Genomic DNA, 20,611 nt, shown 5'->3' with positions numbered 1-20,611 from the left:
TCCATACATACATATATCTTCATTCATTCATCTGGGGGTCATGGGGGCAGCAGTCTGAGCAGAGATGCCCAGATTTCCCCTCCCCGGTCACGTCCTCCATCTTCTCTGGGGGGGACCCAGAGGTGTTCCTATAGGATATATGAGAAACATAGTCTCTCCAGCGTGTCCTGGGTCTTCCCTGGAGCCTCTGCCCAGTGGGACATGCCCGGAACACCTCTCCAAGGACGACATCCAGGAGGCATGCAGACCAGATGCCTGAGCCACCTCAACTGGCTCCTCTGGATGTAGAAGAACAGCACAACCTCCTTCATGAGGGACAAATTTTGGTCACAGGGGCCCCACTCTGGAACCAGACCTGGTGGCTGGTGCAATGCAGTTTTTCATGGCAGTTGAAGGCATTGAAGATGTTCATCCCACTCTCTTTGCAAACTAAATCTGAGACTTTCTTGGTCGTGTTAGCGTTTTTATTTTATTGTCCCTTTGAAGATGTTCAGAAATCCCACAGCTGAACCTGCTTTCTGTGTCTGTCAAGTTTGGACAAAGACCTTGTCTTTGTTTTTTCCTCCAGTTATCTGGTCCGTCGGGGAGCCGCAGCGGAAGATGAAAGAGCTTAAAGGAGGAAAAAGAGGGAAAAGTGAAGATCGTCTTCTTCATTCTGACAGATATCAACAGAAAATGCTTTTTCTGTCTTGGAGACTGGCTGATTGTGTATCAAGTATTATACAGAAATTGAGAGTCAGGTCTGTTGTTTCTATCTTTTTTTATTTTAAATCTATTTATTTATTAGAGTTATTTGTATTTGAAGCTCCTGAAACTTGTCAGAACACCGTCTACCTTAAGGGTGTAGTGAATCTCTGTCATTATGTTTTTACTTGTTCCATCTCATCAAAAACACTGATTAAAACAAAACTATGTGTTCTATTTGTTATCTTTGTTTCTGCTTTCAGGTTGTTTTTGTTTTTTTTATAACTGAACAATTTTTTTGAAAATGCTGTTTATTCAATGGAGGAATCAGACAGAATATGACAAACTTTTGAGGTGGCTCTGATCTTCTTGTACTCTTGGTCATGAAACTCAAGCAGAAGGTTATGCATGTAGTTATTAGTGCTTCAAAAAGTCTGGTACAAATCCCAGCAAATCCCTGTTTTTTGGGTGTGGATCTGCAGTTTTTCTCTGGGTTTAGGAGTGAGTGTGTCTGCCTCGGTCTCTCTAAAACAGAGGTCAGCAACCTGCGGCTCCAGAGCCACAAGTGGCTCTTTTATCTCTCTATGGTGGCTCTCTGGTTGAAGAAAAACAAAATAATAGTAATTTAAAAAAAAAAAAATCGTATATATAATTTAGTTTATTAAGGAATTTTAGGCTATTTTGGAGTTTAGCAGGTAATTAAGCAACAAGTTTGCTTTTTTGTTGGCTAATTTGGCCTCGACTGAGTTTGCTAATTTTTTTTAGCAATAAGGTAAAGTTTTTGGCTACTTTGTTATCTGCTGAAATTTTGTTGGCTAATTTAGAGTTTATTCTGCATTTTAGCAACAGAATAACATTTTTGACTTATTTAGTTTACTGAGGAATGATGGTCTATTTTGGATCTTTAGCTAGTAATTAAGCAAAGAGATAGCTTTTTGACTAAGTCAGCATCTACTAAGGTAAAAGGTAAAAATGGAAAAAAAAAACATTTTGAGAGATGTTTCTTTTTATATTTTTGCTTTTGATTGTGCCAAAACATAGGAATAATTAATATTTATTATTGTTTTTAAATGGTAATGAATTATCCAAATTTTTTAAAGGCTAAAGTAAATCTATGTGGCTCCCTCTAGATTTTGATCAGTAGAAAACTAGTCCAAATGGCTCTTTTACTGTTAAAGGTTGCCGTACCCCTGGCCTAAAACAACCACTTTTCAAGGTTGTTGCCTCCCTTCCAAACCAAAAGAAGCTGGGAAAGGCTCCAGCCAGCCCCATAACCCTTCACAGGATTAAACAGTGAGATAGATGAATATTCCATGAATAGTCTATTTTATCCTGTACCACCCCACCCCCTCTTTTTTTAAATAAAAGAACCAGAGTAATTTATTTCCCAATATTTTATTTACCTGCCAATATTCAAACATGAGCGACTAATATTTTTAATAATATTATTATCATTATTATGTTAAGATTTTTTTTTACTTGATCACTTTTTATTTACTTCTTGTCATTTCAGTAAACACAGAAGACAAAACATTTAATGATTTAAACAGCAAAACTATTATTTTGTTTTATCTGTAATAAAAGAATTAACATTAAATGGCTCTTGGAATTGCTTCAATCACTTCAGATCCTGTTTTTTTTTCTGGGTAACCTCTAGCAAGCAAGCAAGTTTATTTATAAAGCACAATTCCTACCCAAGGCAATTCAAAGTGCTGTACAAAAACAATTAAAAAATCACAAATGGAAACAAAAATCTATTGATAAAACACAAGTAAAATCATAAAAGTCAACAAGATTAAAATTCAGAAATTTAAAATATTAAAAACATACACATAAAATAGTTCCCATTTTAAAACACATTGCTAAATAAAAACGTTTTCATCTTGGATTTGAACATTTTCAGACTTGTGGCATGTCTCACATTTTCAGGGAGATTGTTCCAAACCTTTGAAGAGAAATGCTGAAAGGCTCCCTCACCATGTTTAGTTTTAATTTTTGGAACCTGAAGAAGAGCTCTACCTGAGCTTCGCACCTTCTAGTACCACCTACTGGTTCTTTTTTAGTCTGCCAGTTTGCTGCTTGATTTTGCTAAACTGGAAGTTTAGCAAAAAATGTTTTAATCTAGAATTTATTATTTTTATGATCCGCTAAGTAAAAACTACTAATCTTTAAAGGTTTGCTTAACATGCATGTTTGTGAACACTATTGTGAAAGTTTATTTTTCCTTAATTACTCCATCTTTCCATTTATTTTTTAAACACAGTTTACCTATGTAAATACAAAAAAAAGCGCAATTTTGAATGCAGTTGCAACTCCAAGCCTATAGGGGGAGACGATGCACTTTAAGGGTGGTTGGTACCGGAAGATGTCAGCGCGTAAGAATCTGCGCATGCGCTCGGCAGGCGCACTGTTGACGTGACGCGTTCAAGTCTGGCTCTTGTTTATATTTTTGTCAAAATCATGCCAGTTTTGTGACCTAATTGTCAGTCGAGGGAGCGATATTGACAGCAGTTGCGTCAGATTCGGTAAGTTTTCATTAATATTTTTTAATATATTTGAACAAATCCCGAGTGTTATCTGGCCGTTTTCCCAATACAATTAAAAATCTGTTACAAAAACGTATTGTCTATATCATAGCTTTATAAAATTCTTATTTAAAAAATAAATGGTATGAAAAGAGCATCTGAGAGACTTTTCCCCAAGGCGGTTCGTAAACGTCTCTTTCAGATTAGTAACTAACTCTTTGTTTTCGTCATTTTGTTGACCCAGACAAGAGATTAGCTCCTTTTCTTGTACTGAAAATTAAATCTCTAAATATTTTCGAAACGTAAAAATGCCAAATGTCATAAATTATGGCGGAAAAAAGGGGTTTCGGTTGTAAACGATTACTTGCTGCTTTCACTAGCTTAATTCCATCATTAAAAACATGTCGGTGGTTTCAGGTTTCTCACTCTGCAGCTTGTTTAGAAGGAAGAAGCAGAAATAAACAAATGCTACACATTCAGACTAATTATATACAGATTTATTAACACTAAGGAGATCATTAATGACAGTTCTGACTCAAGGGGTTCTGTATGAAGGTACATATATTGAGCATTTTTCTCTCCATCTTCTTGATTTGTATTTCAGAGGTTAAGGTTTGATTTGGGGCAATGAACCTTGGATCTAAAGCCAAAAAGCGGGTGGTGTTGCCCACTCGCCCCGAACCCCCCAGTGTGGACCAGATCCTGGAGGACATCAGCAGAGCTGCTCCAAACGACCCGGTCTTTAGCATCTTGGAGAAAACCGGAGAAGGCAAGTGCACGCCCTCCAAAATGAAGTTGACCTCTGACATTCAGGGACTTTTATCTCTATGTTTGACCTGCCCTCTGTGCTTTTCGGCCCGTAGATCCGACCCTGCCTCCAGACAGCGAGGTGGAGTTCAGGTTCCAGCAGTGCCGGCAGTACCTGGAGCTCAATGAGCGCCTGAAGGAGGCTCAGGGTCGGCTCCAGACGCAGAGGGGAGAGCTGCAGGCGGCAGGGGAGCAGCTGGACGGCAAGGTGGCTGAGGTCAAAGGTCAAGTTCTATGATCCTGACCTGAACGCTGAACTGTTACCGCAGTGCCAATGAGACAGAAATCAGCGGTTTGGAACGCAAATGGCATTTTCAATTCATCCAATGAAGAAACGCATCAAACTTGAAGAGAGACTGAAAAAAGGGAAAATTTCTTCTGCCTGAATCATAACTTTCTGCATCCCTTCTCGAGCAGCTGAGAGATTCAGATTGGTCAGTGTGTTTCTTTAAATCACGTGCATTGAGGATTTACATTCCTAAAGCTAATATGAACATTAAATGTAGCTTCTCAGAATCTACATTACCTTCAGCACATCTTTTCAAGTCAATTTACAGAAGCTTCAGATATTTTTTTTTGTATTTTCAATGTTTTATTTAATCTACTTGTAGTACTTTTTCTTAACACAAGAGGGCACTACTTATTGATTTTTACTCCAATTGTGTTTGAGAAGAAATAAAAACTGAACAAATGTATTTATAGCTTATTTAGTCATTTAATTTGAAATGTTTGTTTTGGAACATTTTTGAGCACAATCCGTGTCTTCATGTGAACATCTTAAAGTCACATTCTGATTATCTTTCGATGTATTCCCAAAGCGTTCTCAGACGGTTTTTAGTTATGATGATGCTGTTTTTAGCCAACCCATCCCCCAAAGATCGTTTTCTAGGACATACTTTCTGCAGAGTTTCAGTAGTTCATAAGAAATGTGCTTCTGAGTTGTGTGCCGGACTGTTAGCGTGGAGTAAACCTGAGCTGATTTCCCATCATCCCTTTGTTTACACTCTTTTCAGTTAGCTTACAGCCCCTCACAACCTAAAACTAACAGTAGCGGTGAAATATAAATGGCAAATAATGTTAGAGCGATCCAACCGTACAATTCATAGGTAAATATCAGCTGAGATAACGAAAACAAAGACGTACATGGATATAGTTGACTACAAGTGAATGCACCTGGATGGAGTGCAGCAGGGAGCGTGTGGCCTGCCGATTGTAGCTTCTACGTCACACCTACAAGCTTTTTTTAAACTGCATTTTTTTTTCATCTGTTCCTCATTCGTGAATTGAATAAAGAAATAGTCAGATTGCAATTTTATATGTCTTCTATTGTAAAAAAGTGTCACAAATACATTTAAAAACAGGATATTTGTAATTCCTGGAAAGGCGGACGTGTGTTAAAAGAAAAGAAGAGTCAACATTTTAAGAAAACACCACTTTTATTAGATGATGGCATTTATAATGACACAACTTCTGTCCTTTTCAAATGTGTGACCAATGTGGCCTGGTACACTTGCAGGTGGGAATTAGACTCGGCTACAAACTTTTATCCCGTCGTGTCGTGAGCGAGGCCATTAACGGCAGTGGTGAAAACCTCCTGGAGTTTCCGATTCGATCCATTTATCATGACCAACGAGTTCAAAGAGCTCTGAAAGTAAGTGTTGCTCTTACTTCAGTCTGTCTGCTATTTTACTGCATCTGCAGAGGAAGATACAGTGCAGACTGATGTTTTAGACATGATCTAAACATTTAAAATGCTTTTATGTATTCAATAAAATGCCAATTGTCCTCTGGTTCTCCTTCATGAGTTGGATATTTGTGACACACTTCACTTGAAGCAAAACAACTGTCTGAGAAATCAGCCTCTTCAAAAATGAATTGCTTCAATGTTTAATTATTAAATGACAGGATTCAGCAGAGCATCACCATTCTAAGAACAGGTGGACCTGAAAAGGTTGCAATCAGGAGCGACTTGGTTTTTATCCACAGGTTGATTCGGGAAAACATTGAGGTTTTTTTTTTTGTTTGTTTGTTTGTTTTTTTTACAAATAAACAGCCCCTGAAAAGGTAATGTCCAGATAAGAGTTTACGTACATCTACTGAGAATATTTGTCATCTTGTAGATCTTCCTAACCTAGTCCTACTTTCAAAGCGACACAGTAAAGCTGATATTAACATGCCGTATATACGGTAATGTGTTTCATTTGTTCATGAAGTTGGAAACATGCCACACGAGGGCCAAAAAATATATATTTTTCCCGATTTTAATGAATATTTTTTCTCCATCGCTTCTCTTTTTCACAATAAATTACAAATGAAAAAACATATTTAACAAAAAACTATTTTATTTTGACATCTCCTTTTGAAATTAGCCTGAATATAAGATTAAAATAAATACAAGCCTAAAAATGTCTGTAAAGTGGATGTTTTGTGAGCTGCTGCTAGCATCTCGTGAAGACAAAAACTTCTCACTCAAGAAACAAATTTGTCGTAGTCCTACTTATGGTAACAGGCTTCAAACTCATTTTTTTTTAGCGTGTAGTTTGTTGGTTGAACAAAAATGAACCAGATCCATAAAAACTAAAGAATCTCTTCCTGTTTTGGGAACAAATGGAAGATTCGTATTTTGAAAGTAGTGTTGATTTCCGCCAATAATGAATGAGTTGACAAAAAAGGTAAAAAAAAAATGGTCTAAAAGATCTTTTTTTTTATATCAGCTTGAAAAATAGATTGTGGCAAAGTAGCATTGTGGAGCCATCATTACTGTCACAATGCTAATGACTGAACGTAGAACAACAAAAAAAATCACGTTTTAACCTTTTAAGACATGGAGCGTGGACCTCACATCTTAGGTTATATTAACACAGCAGTTATTTCTGATTAACTGTGACTAGTGTTTAGAAGGTTAGCTTAAATATTAGCTCAAGTCAGAGGTTAAAGGTTCAGCCTGAAGTACAAAAACGAGAAGTTTTGATTATATTGTACCAGACCGTAAATATGACTGGTTAGATACACAAATGGGAAAAAATAACACATTTTATAAATATTTATATTAATCAGCAACTTCTATTTCTTGAAATCAGGTGAATATGAATCGAACTGTATTCAAAGATTAAACAAGAGATTCTCAATTTTGTCTTAGATGAATCACAATTTAGTTTTAGATCTTGCGCTTCCTGATTTGTGCAAACTATATGGAGAGTGGTTTAATCCATGTTTGAGAAAACCTTAAAAACTCTAATATGCTGTGAGGAAAATGATAAAAAACAGAAAACTGAGAATGTAAATTGCTCCTAAAAGTTAAGTATTTTAAGAAAGTTGCGAAATGTTGCAGATAATATGCATTGATGTGCTGTGTATCAGGAGAGAATTAGAATTTTTAACATGTTAAATTAGTATAAATAATCAGTGAAGTTAAATAGATTTGTCACCAGTGGGTCTACGACAAAGAAGTCTCTAACAGCCAAACTATTGACAGTATAAGAGAACTGGACTGAAGGTGACGTCACCCATAGTAAATGACTTGTTTCTGGCATCAAGGAAGTAAATTGGTTGTCACCGTGTTGGAACCAGATAATGTGAGTAAGCAGTGATTGGTTCGAATCTGTCTGAATCAATGTTTTTATAGCAATCACTCTCACCAATCAGGAGTGAGCTTGTTGGAAGTCCACACCCCTTTGACTTGGAGGCAGGCTCAGGGGAATCCATCAATGTGAGACCACATGCTTTTATTGAGGAATCTGATTGGCCAGTTTATATTTAAATAACTTGAATTACAGAGAGAGTATCGCTAAAAATTAGGATTATCAAAAACATGTTAAAAAAGGTAGCACAGCCTGTTTATTATGACAAATTTATTGATTGAGTGAAGGTATTAGCTTTTAATTTCTCTATAGAAGGCTTTTTGGTTTTCTTAGAGCCAGCGGGTGCTTCCTGTTTGGAATCTGAGGTTGGTCGGGTGACTTAGTCCAGTTCTCGCATACAGTCAATGTGCCAAACTAAAGCATCACAGACACCAAGCAGTGCTTCAGGCGAAATTCCAAATTATCTGACAAATAATTCCAACTTTCAAGAACAAATGAAGTTCACAGCTTTAGGATACTTCCAGTCGAGGTGCCTATCTGTCCACTCAAAACCCAGTCACTGCTAAGGACATTTTGACAAACTCAACAGCAAACGGTACCTGAATCTAGCAGCAAACACAAACAATAAGGTCAAAGCATAAACAGAGGCATTTGTTGCATTGTTCATCTATGCTAACAGTATGTTTACAGGCCTTTGCAGCGCACGAATAAAGGTCTTGAGAAGATATATTACCACTGAACAACATCCGTGGCCCCCGCAGTGTTTTACAGGAGTGTAGTTGCGTATACAGTCAGTGAGTATATTAGCATGCTGTCAGGGGGTAACCCACCAGGAAGCTTCGGTTTACCTGCATGATATTTACAATACTGATTGAGACACACAAAATGCTGAAGGTTAAGGGATCCAAAGCTTTTCAGTTCAAAAATGTAAAAAAAAAGGTGTTGATTTACTGTCTTGAAATCTTGCTTTAGATTAAAATCGCTTGTCATAATACTTTCATTCACTACAGTTCGGGCAATGTGAATAAACATTTAAATTAGAATTTATTTTACATAAATATAACACATTTTATTTGGATTTTACCCGCTATTGAAATTAAAAGCTGTTTTAAGTACAAGAGTTTTTGCATCAACATGGTTATTTAATGATGATATCCCTCTACCCCAACTAGTGTAATTATTTACTGAAATGGTCAATTTAGTCTTTTTGTGGGATATTTATTTTTAAGTTGGGTTAATAAAGCACTTTTGACAATAAAATTTAACCTTTTTGGTGGGATTGTAATGGGGAGCTAAAGCTAATAGATGTTTAGAACGAGATCCTGAAAACAAATTTCCAACAGTTCCAGAAAAAGTTGTAGAGCACTTTGAGTAAACCAAAACATTTTTTTTACACTACATGCATTTTTATTGCATCAAAAAACATTTTGTCTGGGAGAGACCTTGCAGCATTCGTCATTCTATGTGTCCTGCGGACAATGCTAACGCCAAAATATATCTGGGCTGCAAAGGCTTGACATAGAGCATTTGTTGTACAAATAGATCATCTGCTAAATCTTAGCTTACTACAAGTTAATGCAAAAGCAGTTGTTGTCAATTTTCTATATGAGAAATATTTTTTTTTATTTAAACTGATAGGCTAAAAAATGCTGTGTAAAATTACTTGGTGCAAACCCACTTTCCAAAAATAATAAAATAAATAAAAATGTTGTGTATTTTTTCTAAACTGTTTGTGTCCTAAAAGACCCAAACCTGACCAAAGCTTATGATGCTCATAATTAGGTCTAGCACTAAAACCAGCAATCATGCTAACCCTTTAGTTTTGTAGACTTAGCTTTTGTCAACAAGACAGTAAAAGTCCAACACCTTTTTTTTGTTGTGTTTTTGGAACATGTATCCACCAATTCTTACAAGGTTAGTAAGACCTCATCAAGCTGCTGAAGGTAGGACTCAACATTTGGATGTGCTTAATATATAAAAACACAGGTTTAATGAAGAAGTGAACTTGTATACTAAAATAAAGTTTGTTGACAGTCTTTTTTGGGGTGGGGGGGTCCAAATAAGTTCTTCAAAAGTTTGCATAAAACAGTTCTTGTGTACAGAGGGGTGATGATGACTCGTGCTAAAACAAAAAACCTGCCCGCTACTTTTTGTTTTTACTACCAGGCGATGGTTATTCAACAGATATAAAACAAGTATAAAAAGATGCACTTTTTGGATGAAATGTTTTTTTTTTTTTTGTCTTTTCTGGAGTGCATCTCGAAAAGTTTTTGGGGGCCTGTCCTTGTCTGACCCACTTAAAATGCATACATCCAACTTGGTTATGAATCAGAGATGGAAGCTCTCTTCCATTGTTCAGAGAGGGAAACTTGAATATAATAAATGGGTAGGGAAAGGGGCAACACCCGAGGTATAAGACTAAGTGGTCGTTGTGTCCATCTGAGTTCTCAGTTTATTTCAGGAGTCATTCATGTGTCAACTTGTAATCCCATAATTGACCTACATTTCTTGTTTAACCTCAGGCTTCTCACTCTGTGGATCTTGCAGACAGCCAACAATAGGGCTGGGGATGTAATTAAATGGAGTAACTCGGGCTGCCTTGCTCGGGGATCCTTGACGGAAAGTGACAGCTCCACTGTTATGGCTGTCTGCCGTTCCTGTTGTACTGTGACTCCAAAGCGAGCCATCAGACTCTGTGTCCTGAAGAGTACTTCCAGAAGTAGTGTTTATCTTTCTGAGGAGAGACATTTTTGTTACCTCTTCAGTTTCTGCCGTCGGAGAAGTGCTCGAGTGTGTCTTGTTGGAAAGATCTTCCGTCTGAACAATTGCGTCGCTCGTCTTGCGAGATGCAAGTAGAATCGTTGGCAATTTTCCAGGAAGTCCTAAAGGTTTTGGCTTTTCCCCATCAGGAGAAGGCACCAGAGGTAACGCGTTTGCTGGCAAAGTACTTTTCAAGACCTGTGGTACATCTTCATCTCTAATTCTTCTCCAAGTGGCCCGGTCCTTAAGCCGGGACATGGATCTCTGCCCCTTCTTCTTTGTGTCATCTTCGCTTTTTGCTCTTCCACTTGAATCCGATGACGACGAGCGCAAAGAAGAACGGCTGGTAACTCGACTGAGTATGTTTATACTTGGAGATGAGGCATGGCGTTTAAATGTGTCTTTGTCCTGTTGCTTCCTCAATCCAGACGTTCTGGCAGGCCCATTTCTCTCTGCCATCCTACAGGGACTTTCAGAGCTAGTTCTCCTGGATGCCCGTTTTGTCAATAGATCCCTTTCACTAGATGTTGCCCTGGACAGCGTAGTAGTATGCTTCTGAAGGCCTTGGTTAGGCTTCTGGACTTGCCGTGTTTGCGGAGGATCTTTTACTTGCACCCTTTTTGGGGCTTGCACTGCGGCCTTGAGTTCCTGGCAGCGTGACGAGCAAAGGAAGACGGCTGAAGCTCCAGGAACTGCTCTGCGAGGCGACCCATTCTGTGATCCTGGCATGTTGCGAGGACAGCTGTCCCGCCTTAGCCCAGTTTTGGATTCCTTTATGAAAGTCAGTTGCCTCAAGAATCCACTGCGGTCAGACTCACCACCATTTGAATGGACAGATGTCATCCTTACCAGGTCAAATTTATTGACCGGTGCCATCCTCTTACCATTGACTTGACTGGTTTGCCTGTTTACTGTTTGGTTAGTCACTAATGGTGACAGTGGTCTGGGTTGTTTGGCTGAGGTGTGCATGAAAGGAATACGAACAGGTGACTTCTGTGTCTTTGGTGGTGGAGATTTCTCATTTTTGTTTACTACAGGAGAGCGCCCCTTTCTTTCAGGGGGACTACCCACCGGTGAACCACTAACTGATGCTGGGCTCTTTTTCTGAATGGCTTTATTACTTTGAGTTGGTGATGTTATTTTCTTCTGCGACTGCTTAGATGGCGTGGAACTCTGTGATGACCCAGACCCAGAGGATGAGCTTTTTGGTATCCTTGGTGGTGGAGTGTAGCTCCTCTTTGGAAGAGACAGCTCAGTATCTTGAGGATGGCCTAGTCTGTGAAGACTCTTAGATCTATGCTGAGCAAGGTCAGGGTTCTTTGGAGCATCTGTCTTTGTAGACACTTTTCGTGGAGGAGGTATTTGTGATGGAGCTGTCTCTTTTTTTGGTGTATAGATCACCGTCCTGCCTCTAAAAACCACTGGTAGGTTTGGAACTGGCTTGCGTGGTGCAAAATCCAGAGGTTTATTTGCATTTTTCTCTTTAGCAAACTTCCGTTCTTTGGGTGTGAAGCTGGATGTTGACATGAACGATAGAACTGATTCAGTCTCTTCAGAGGATGGGTCTTGAGACTTTGATGCCTGTAACCCAGTCACAACACAGTTAGCACCTTCCTGTATGGCTCTCCATTCAACACTGTTGAGGTCAGAATCATTATCCCATTCCATTTCGTCACTGTCCATATCCTCATCCAAGTCCCATCCATCAAAGGCCCTATGTTTTTGAGTATTTTCTCCTTTCTTCTTCCTGGAAACCATCTTCCTTCTCTGCTTTGGCATGGCGGAAGTTATGCATTTCTGAAGAAGGTCATCTTCGGAGTCCATGCTGACAGAGCTTGGGGAGCTTTGTTCCTCACATTGATACTGAATGGTCATAGACTTTGATTGTTGCGCCATGTTCAGTGTTTTGTTATGCCTGTTCTTGTACCATATTTGCTGTGACTTTGATTTATGATCATCAAATTCAGCATCACTCAGTGAGCTTAGAGAGGAGCTGAGTGAGTAACATGCTGGCGATTCATCCCTTATTAGATTTTGTTTTATCCTCTGAAACCCTCTGGGATTTCCGAGGGGATTATCTGTCCTGCCTATATTTGTCATGCTCCGAGATAGAGTATTTCTACTCACTTCCCTAATTTGTTTTCTGCTGGTTCGTTTTATGACCTCTTCGTTGTCATCATCAAAGAAACTGTTGCTATCCTCAGAAGAATTTGTCATCTGTCGAAATAGAGTATTACCTTTTTGTGATGTGACATTTGGGATACTTGCTGCATTTTGCTTTATGACAGGTAGCTCACACTTTCTGATTGGAACTTGACCTTGTCGTCTCTTTTGCTGAATAGGAGACTGCTCGCGATGTTTTTGGCTAGCCACTCTGTCGGCTACTTCTTTACTTTGCATCAGTACTTTCTGAGTGGAGATCACATGTTTGCTTGTCCGACTCAGTTGTTTCTCTGGTGAGTGGGACATTCTGTTGGGTTTGTGGAAGTGCGAGAAGATCCTCAAGTCTTCAATTCTTTTTGCCTCGTTGTCCGTCTGATCTTGCCTGTTTAGGCCCTTGGCTGTGCAGTCTTTTGCCCCCCGTTCTCTCATGGGATACTGAAGTGTTTCATCACTGAGTGAAGTTGTGCTGGAGAAGTTGACTGCTGTACCCTCTGCAGAATCAGTATAGGATGAATCATCACATTTGTCTTTTTGTGGTATGACAATTCTCCTCCCAGGATAGATCTGGGTTTTACCATTCGGAAGCATCATATAAACTGGGAGATGTATTGGCTTTCGGATCTGGGAATTGAGTATATGTGGAGGAACAGTGGTCATCAGCGAAGGCCTTACTTTTCTAAACTTAGAGGGCATTGCTGAGTTGATGCATTCTTTTAAGATTTCTATGTCGTCATCTGAGTTTCCTTCACTGTTTCGCTCTCCGTTGTCAAATCCTTGCTCATCCTCGTCAGGATGTGGAAGATTTGTATCATTTTGTTGCAGCAAAGGTGTTAATTTCAGTTCAACATCTTTTTGTATGTAGTGTTCGTGAAGGGGCAGAGCGCTTAAGCTGGAGGCGCAAGAAAAATTCTCGATAGGCTTTTCCACCGTGAAGTAGATCATTGTGTCAAGATCAGGGGGGAGGTTGAATCTCTCCTTGGAGTCTGTTATCTCCATGAACTTTCGAAGGCTGCTTTCCCATTGCCCCGCCATGCCTGTGCTCTGTGTTTCAGGTCCATTTGACTCAATGCAGCATGGAGTTTTGCTCCGGCTTGGAGGCATAGTTTGTCCTGGACTATCTGGAAGATCACTGGGACTTATTGTTCCATCAATCATTTCACTGCACGGGTCACTTTGGATTGAACTGGCAATAGAGGGAGACTCAAAGCTACCCAGTGAACTAACCGAGCTACAGCGACTTAATACCAGAGGGGTTTCATGGATGTAGTTCTCAGAGGAACTGGATGGAGATCTGTCTTCAAGCACTGCTGGAGAAGCGCCCCTTAGGAACACCTTTTCTTTTTTGGCAGTGCAGTAGATCTCAATGGGATCTGTGTCTTTGCTTGGCAAGGTTTTTGAATCAGTCATCAGCAGCTGGCTGTCACTTAGATCCTCTAATGTTTCATCCTCCTGCTCTCTCTTCACCACTTCTCCATCCTCCACTTCAATTATCTCTAATGAAGAGTCACTCTCCAGTTCGTTTTCACTTTGCTCATCCAATGCTCCTTCACCAGAGGACAGAGACGACAGCGAGCTACAGCGAGAGAAACAGATTGGAGTATTCTCCACAGAGTATTTCTGAATTGTCTCCATTGTACCAATGGTTGGACTTCTCGCAGAAGTCATAGGTGAAAATTTCGTAATACTACCCCCAGTCATTGCAGTGGGCACCCATGCTTGCCTCCTCATGGCCTGAGCAGCCTGGACATTGATAGCAGTTTTTGCAACACCAAATTTGGCCACACTCTGAATGAGTGGGACCTGTTGGTAAGAAGGAGACAATTTGATTGATGTCATGCTGACATCAGAGGACATTTTAGTGGATGCACTGACAGGTGTTTGCACAGGTGGTTCTTGGTTCTTTTCAGTCTCTGTGTTGCTGAGCTCTACATTTCTCAAACCCTTGTTGTCTACGTAGTCTCTTTCTGGAATGTCCTGTTGTTTGGTTTCATTCTGAACAGATGGACTCACATTGAGGTATTCTTGATGACCCACCTTGAGGTCAAGTTGATTGGGTCTTTGTTGCATCATTTCAGCTCTTGGTGTAGAGCGCATTTGGTCTTTACTGCCACAGTAGCCATCGCTGGTACTGCCACTATTCAGGCTGTCTGTCGACACACTTGTGTGTGCTGTTTTGAGTCGTAACAGGGCGTGAGCTCTACTGAGACGTTCTCTGTGAACCAAACTACTTACATCAGAAAGGCGGCAAGGGGAGCACGAACTTGCACGAGCTTCATTCAATTCATCCATTGCATAAGGCCAGTCTGCAAGATGGTCTTCAGAACTGAGGCTCAAACTGTCTTCAGAGGATGTGTGCATAGTTATGTCCTCTACCAGCCGATCAATCTTGGCAACTGTGGTGGTAATTTTCTTTGCTAGTTTCTCTGCTGCTGCAGAGACCACGTCATCAGAAGGAGCGAGTCTCGTCTCAGCCATCTGAGAGACATCGACATCTCGCTCAGGTTCAATGTCTCTCTTATGAGACTGGTTTTGCAGGAGATTAGAATTGGAAAGAAACATGGACAGCATGGAAAAGCTACCGGTCTCCAGACTGCTGGAGATATTGGGGGCTTCGTCGTCATCAAAGCAACCAGAATCAGATGCGTAATCCTTTGCCAGACTCTCAATGTGCCGCAGTGGCTTGTTAAGGGTGAGGTGCTTGGGACTCTGTTTCTCAAGGGTGTCAAATGTCTCTGCCAGGTGTTTGGCGTCCAACTCTGCCTCTAAAGCCTTTTGCTTTCTCATGTAGAGCGAGGGCATGCAGGAGCCAGGAGACACAACCGCGGTGTCCTTGTACTTTAGTGGCCGATTGGTGAGGAGGTTTCGAAGAGCTGCAGCGCTGCCCATGGCTATCATCTTGTGCTTTGAGTGGATAAGGTTTCGCAGCATGCTGACTGCCCCCAAATCCCACAACAACTCCTGGTCTTTTGGACTTCGGGCAGAAAGGTTCCAGAGGGTACCACAGGCATTACTCACTATGGTCAGACTGTGAGAGCGCAGATGCTGCAAAAGTGTCTGGAGGCAGTTGTGGTCTCTTAAGACTTGCCTGTAACAAAAAGAAAGACATTTTTATTTGGACATATGATTGAGACAGTGTTGCTTGTATTTGCTATTTGTTTCTTAAAAAAATAATCCACTATAATTTTCAAAAACATTCAAATAATTTCTAGAATGTAACATTTTCTTTAAATTGTCTTTCAATGATTGTTATTGATGTGTTGATGTGTTGTGATTTACAAACACACCTGTAGTCTTCCCGAGTGGCAATCAAACTGGACACGTTTCGGAGGATCCCTCCGCCGCTTTCGATGATGGCTAGCGAGTTCGTTTGACACCGATATGTCAGGGTGCTAACCAGGAAGCCCAGAGCTCCATTGACCGAACAGATGGCCACCTTGTTGTCAATGCTGTGAGCTGACAGATTCCACAGAGCGCTTAGGAGACTCTTCAGTGTCGACTCCTGAAGAACAGACAAAAATGACTATACGCACCTGAAGTACGGTACAATATTTACAGCTGAAACCCTATTGGTAATATTCAAATGTCTAAATTTTAGTGTTTCAGAGCTAGCTAAAAATATTATTTTTGCTGTTGATCACTGTGTTGTCCTCACCTTGGTTGCTTGGAGAGCACAGGTCATCAGAGCAGACACACAGCCAATGTCCCGCAGAACTTTCTTGCTGCTGATGTCGGCCCTCCAGGACAGGTTCCTTAGGATGCTCGAGACCACCTGATGAAGCTCCTCGCTATCAGAACCCAGCTGAGCAACCAGAGCCTGAAGGCAGCTCTTCTTAGAACACAGAGTGGCCTGCAGAACAACGAGGAAGATAATAGTTTGAGCGTTTAACTCGGCATTACACATTAAGGCTTTGATTGAATTCTGTCACTTCTCCTTAACTCCTTATAGACTAAAAAGTCCAGAACTATACAGTGCCCTGGATTTTAACACAATTCTGGTACGTGATCATCAATTTGCCAAAGTTAAAACCTAAAATGAACATTTTACAAAGATTATCTTTGAATTTGTTTTGTTCTGATATAAGAACATGGAGCACTGATTGTAGATTTCCCAAAACAACTAATGTCATGTGATCGCAGAATTTGTTTCTGAGCCAAACTTATTGTTAATGCAGTTTTTAATCTCAGTCAGCATGTTCGCAAAGAACTAAAACCTTTGAACTTTTTTTAATGAAGTGCACCTTGTTGACGACATCTCCAAAGGTGAGATTGGTCAGAGCCATGCCCGCATACCGGCGGAGCGCCATGTTGATGGGGTCATTCAGCATGCCGTACATGTCGTTGTCAAGGTGGATCAGATCTGCCACCACTTGCAACCCCCCTAGAAAGAAATTCATCCTTGTTTAGATCAGTCAGATGATCAAAACTCATCAGAAAAGATCTGGAATTTGTTTTTTTGCATATAACTTTTAGATGCTTTAAATGTGGCCTCACATACCCAATTCATTCATGGCTCGACGATACTCCTCCTCGAAGGACAACTTCATGATGGCACACATGGCCTGACAGATCTGAGGGTCCACAGGTTCTGGGATATCTGCACAACAGAACAGTGACACATCAGAGGGAATAACTAAGTTTTGGTTCTAAAACTTGCTAAATTCTGGTGCTTAGCTTTTCCTTTTCGCAGACATAACAAAACCCCTGATATCTTTGATTCTACAAGGATGTGCGGATTGTTGACTTACCTGTTGTTTTGGTTCCTCCCTGTGAAGGTGTGGAGGCGTGGCTCTCAATCCAGTCCCAGCCACTGTCACAGTAGGTCCGGATCTGCTCCAGCATGTGGAGGACCCGCATCTCCCGGCGGGCTTGGCCTTCGTCCTGCTGGGAGTAGATGATGTTGTGGAGGGCGGCGCTGGCTCTGGATTTGGCCTCGCGGCTGCACCCCCTGGAGCTGCTGCCGGCTGGCGTCTCGGTGGAAGCGCTGTCTTGGGCTTCGTGCAGAATCTGCACAAGCAGAGGGACGCAGCCGGATTTTCTCATGGCGATGCAGCTGTCCTGGGAGCTAGACAGAGCCAGCAGGGTGCGGGACATCTCCTCCTTGTCCCTGTTAGCCAGCATGGAGAGCAGCCAGAAGACCATCTCCACCTGAGGAGGAAACTATTATTATCAAACTGAAGGCTGTCTACCTTTAAAACTCTCTTAATTTGTTCATTCTTACTCATTCAAAAATTTCAAAACACTTTTTTAGATGTGAACCATTTAAAAACCAGAATTGACGGAGATTTCAGCTTTGGGGGCTGGAACATTTTGTAGCTTTGATCCTGATGTACTGAAATTGTCATCCAAAAATCAACTTTGACTGGTCGTACATTTTTTTTTTTGTAGTTTTAATTGTAAAAGTGAAGACTGAATGGACTGGATTGACTGCGTTTATTTAGACTGTATTTAATTAAATTAAATTAATTGGTTGAGCTCACTTTCAGCTCCAACAAAGTTAAGTTAATATAGTTTACATTTTTTGTGATACAAACACATCACGTTTTTTTTTTTTTTTACATATTGTTGATATTTTGTATTCATTTATTTATTTATTTTTTTTATTTCTTTTAAAATTTTGTTTTTAATTATTCATATTTTTATTTTTGACACACCATGTTGGGACTAGATGAATCGGTCTGAGTCATTGTTTCTGTGGCAACCACTCTCTAATCCAGAGTGAGCTTGCTGAAAGGCCACACCCCTGCTGGAAAATGCGATCGGGAGAATCTGTCAATCAAACATTTCACACCTTTGACATGAGACTACCTACATTTTTTCAGGCATCTGATTGGTCAGTTTATAGCTTTAATAACTTGCACTACAGAAAAAAAAAAATCATAAAAATTAGTTTTTTTTAAGAACATGTTAAAAAGGGCAAAATGGTTATTCTGACAGATCTAAATAATGACTGAGTAATAGCTGTTTATTTCTCAATAAATAATGATATTTTATTTGTTATTTGCAATGCTTAAAGATGTTTTAATCATGCTTTGATGAATTCTTATCATTATTAATAATGATACTAATATTCACGCAAAAATTTGGGGGCAAATCTTTTTGCTCTCTCTATCAAGTAGTTCTACTGAGTTGTGACAGGTCCAAATTAAAATAAATACATAAATTAGAATTTAAAAAAAATACATTTTCATGGACAGTATCACCAATTTAAGAGCATCCAATCTTCATTTGGTCAACCAAGGAGATATTTTTGAAAACCTTCCTGAAAGTGGAGTCACATCTCAGTGAGTTAGAAGCTCATATGTGCTTTAGATGCTGACCTAGTGGAGTTAATAATAGCAACACTCATGTATGAATAAATGACTGTCTCCTATCTGCACATCAATTGGTGTTTACCTTGCTGCCTCCATCTGCAGCATCCGCTCCAGCAGCTGGAGCTGAGGACGAGCTGCTGTTCTCTGGCTCTCCAGCAGGGGGCTTCTCAGCTCCAGACAGCTGCACACAAGAAACAAGAAGGCATGAATGTGATGCTTTTGACCCACTTCTGAAATCCTCTCAGATGAAGTGCTGGCAAAACTCCTGCTTCTTAACCTCAATAGTCTTACATTTTAATTTCCACTTTTTTGATGTTTTAATGTTTTATTGCTTTGTGATTTATGGTTTTAATACTTATTGTATGGACTCTATCAAGCCTGAAATCTCCAATGTGTCTAAATCCGTCTCCAGTCCACAGACCAAAATGCCCTCATGCAGAAACACACACACTGCATTTGAATTCACAGGCTGAAATCCTCAGAGCCTTGCATCAAAGCTTCCACCCCCAGTCTCCATCCTGTCACCATAGCAACACCTCAGAGTGCGATGCATCTACGAGGAAGCCAGCCAAAGACCGTTTGCAGACAAAGAGCTGCTTGTTTGGCTTTTTCTGTTTTCCTGCAGCTATGATGAAGGAAAACTGAACCTTTGCTGCCGTCTTGCTGGACTGATGGAATCTGTGGCTCTGACCCAAACGTCCTCCATTAAAACAAGACACAGATTCATACAAAATGGATGCTGGAAAGCTAAAAAAAAAAAGGATCACATGATCTCATGCACAAAGATTCGGTTAAACTCCTAAAGCTGTTTCTTACCACTTTTCCTTCCTAGTTTAAAATCTATTTTCTAACTTCAGTGGTCCGCCCTCACTCAAAGACCACCAACAGTTTTTGTTGGCTTCTTGGTGAGACTGAACACTGATGCTGGCATGCTACAGGGCTCCTAGCATGTCAAAACAAAGGCCTGCCAAAGACATTTATTTGCTTTTCCTCCACAGGACTTTAGTACAGGACAGCAGTGGTTGATCCTGCAGTAATTTTGGTGAAATGACCCCTAAAAGAGCTGATATTTTCCAGCATCTGTGTGTTGTTGCTATTCTCAGGGGGATGCAGAGAAAAGAGAGGCGTGTCGGCTCTTTTTCTCCTGAACAAACGGGCTACGTGCCGGCCCGGCAGCCTGGCAACAACCAATTCCAGCACAGATTTGGGATGGGGTGCAGGGGGGAGGTACTTTGTACAGGAAGAGTTTTCAATTCTTCTTTCTTACTCTGCAACATACTCAAAAGATTCACCGAAATTTGCACACACCAAGTACCCGGTGAAAATGAGTTTTGGGTGAATGACACCCTCCCCCAAAAGAGAAAAAAAGAATGATACCACAACTGGTGAAACCATTAAAAAAAAATATCTTAAGGGGTTAAAAATTCTTCACAATCCACTAACGAGACCAAAACACGTGTTGAGGGTGAGGATATCCAAAAGAAGTTTGTAACATATTATGGGATGGCCAGAAGACAAAACTGTAGCAAACAGTAAAATTTGCCAAATTTCACATTTTTCCACAACATGAAAAAAAAAACATTTTGTTTGAGTGATTTTTGACCTTTGACCTTGGGAAAAGGCTGCCATCTTGAACTTTCCAAAAAAATAACCTTCAGTACCAGCTAGAAATGTAAACTCCTCCGAGTGATTTTGATCTATCTAGCTGCAAATCTCCGTTTCATCTGAAACTCAAAGTATCATCAACTGGAACAATAATGTCCTTTTAAATATCTATGAA

At 40.2% G+C, this 20,611-nt stretch overlaps 3 protein-coding genes across 5 annotated transcripts in view; 2 read left to right on the top strand and 1 right to left on the bottom strand.

Annotated features, from left to right (window-relative positions):
• reep6 (receptor accessory protein 6) overlaps positions 1-1,324 on the top strand; it is a 9,232-nt gene extending 7,908 nt beyond the window's left edge. For both annotated transcript variants that reach the window (XM_024278225.2, XM_024278227.2), the window contains exon 6: positions 569-1,324. In XM_024278225.2, the coding sequence (XP_024133993.1) occupies positions 569-604 (36 nt within the window). In that variant the 3' untranslated portion in view covers positions 605-1,324. The remainder of the gene's footprint in view (positions 1-568) is intronic.
• A 1,720-nt stretch (positions 1,325-3,044) lies between these two features.
• On the top strand, positions 3,045-5,320 carry lg4h19orf25 (linkage group 4 C19orf25 homolog). The gene is made up of 3 exons (XM_024278330.2): positions 3,045-3,209; positions 3,814-3,978; positions 4,073-5,320. The coding sequence occupies exons 2-3, from the start codon at positions 3,837-3,839 to the stop codon at positions 4,252-4,254; spliced, it is 324 nt and encodes a 107-aa protein (XP_024134098.1). The 5' UTR covers positions 3,045-3,209; positions 3,814-3,836; the 3' UTR covers positions 4,255-5,320.
• A 113-nt stretch (positions 5,321-5,433) lies between these two features.
• The window catches only part of apc2 (APC regulator of WNT signaling pathway 2), a 39,707-nt gene continuing 24,529 nt past the window's right edge, over positions 5,434-20,611 (bottom strand). For both annotated transcript variants that reach the window (XM_024278326.2, XM_024278325.2), the window contains exons 8-14: positions 18,914-19,012; positions 17,266-17,665; positions 17,016-17,114; positions 16,759-16,898; positions 16,173-16,367; positions 15,805-16,019; positions 5,434-15,605 (exon numbers count right to left, since the gene is read on the bottom strand). In XM_024278326.2, the coding sequence (XP_024134094.1) occupies positions 10,097-15,605; positions 15,805-16,019; positions 16,173-16,367; positions 16,759-16,898; positions 17,016-17,114; positions 17,266-17,665; positions 18,914-19,012 (6,657 nt within the window). In that variant the 3' untranslated portion in view covers positions 5,434-10,096. The remainder of the gene's footprint in view (positions 15,606-15,804; positions 16,020-16,172; positions 16,368-16,758; positions 16,899-17,015; positions 17,115-17,265; positions 17,666-18,913; positions 19,013-20,611) is intronic.

The sequence above is a fragment of the Oryzias melastigma genome, linkage group LG4 (genome assembly GCF_002922805.2).
Source record: "Oryzias melastigma strain HK-1 linkage group LG4, ASM292280v2, whole genome shotgun sequence".
NCBI lineage: Eukaryota > Metazoa > Chordata > Actinopteri > Beloniformes > Adrianichthyidae > Oryzias > Oryzias melastigma.
The sequence above is the reverse complement of the archived record's forward strand: the minus strand, read 5'-3'. Positions and strand labels throughout refer to the sequence as shown.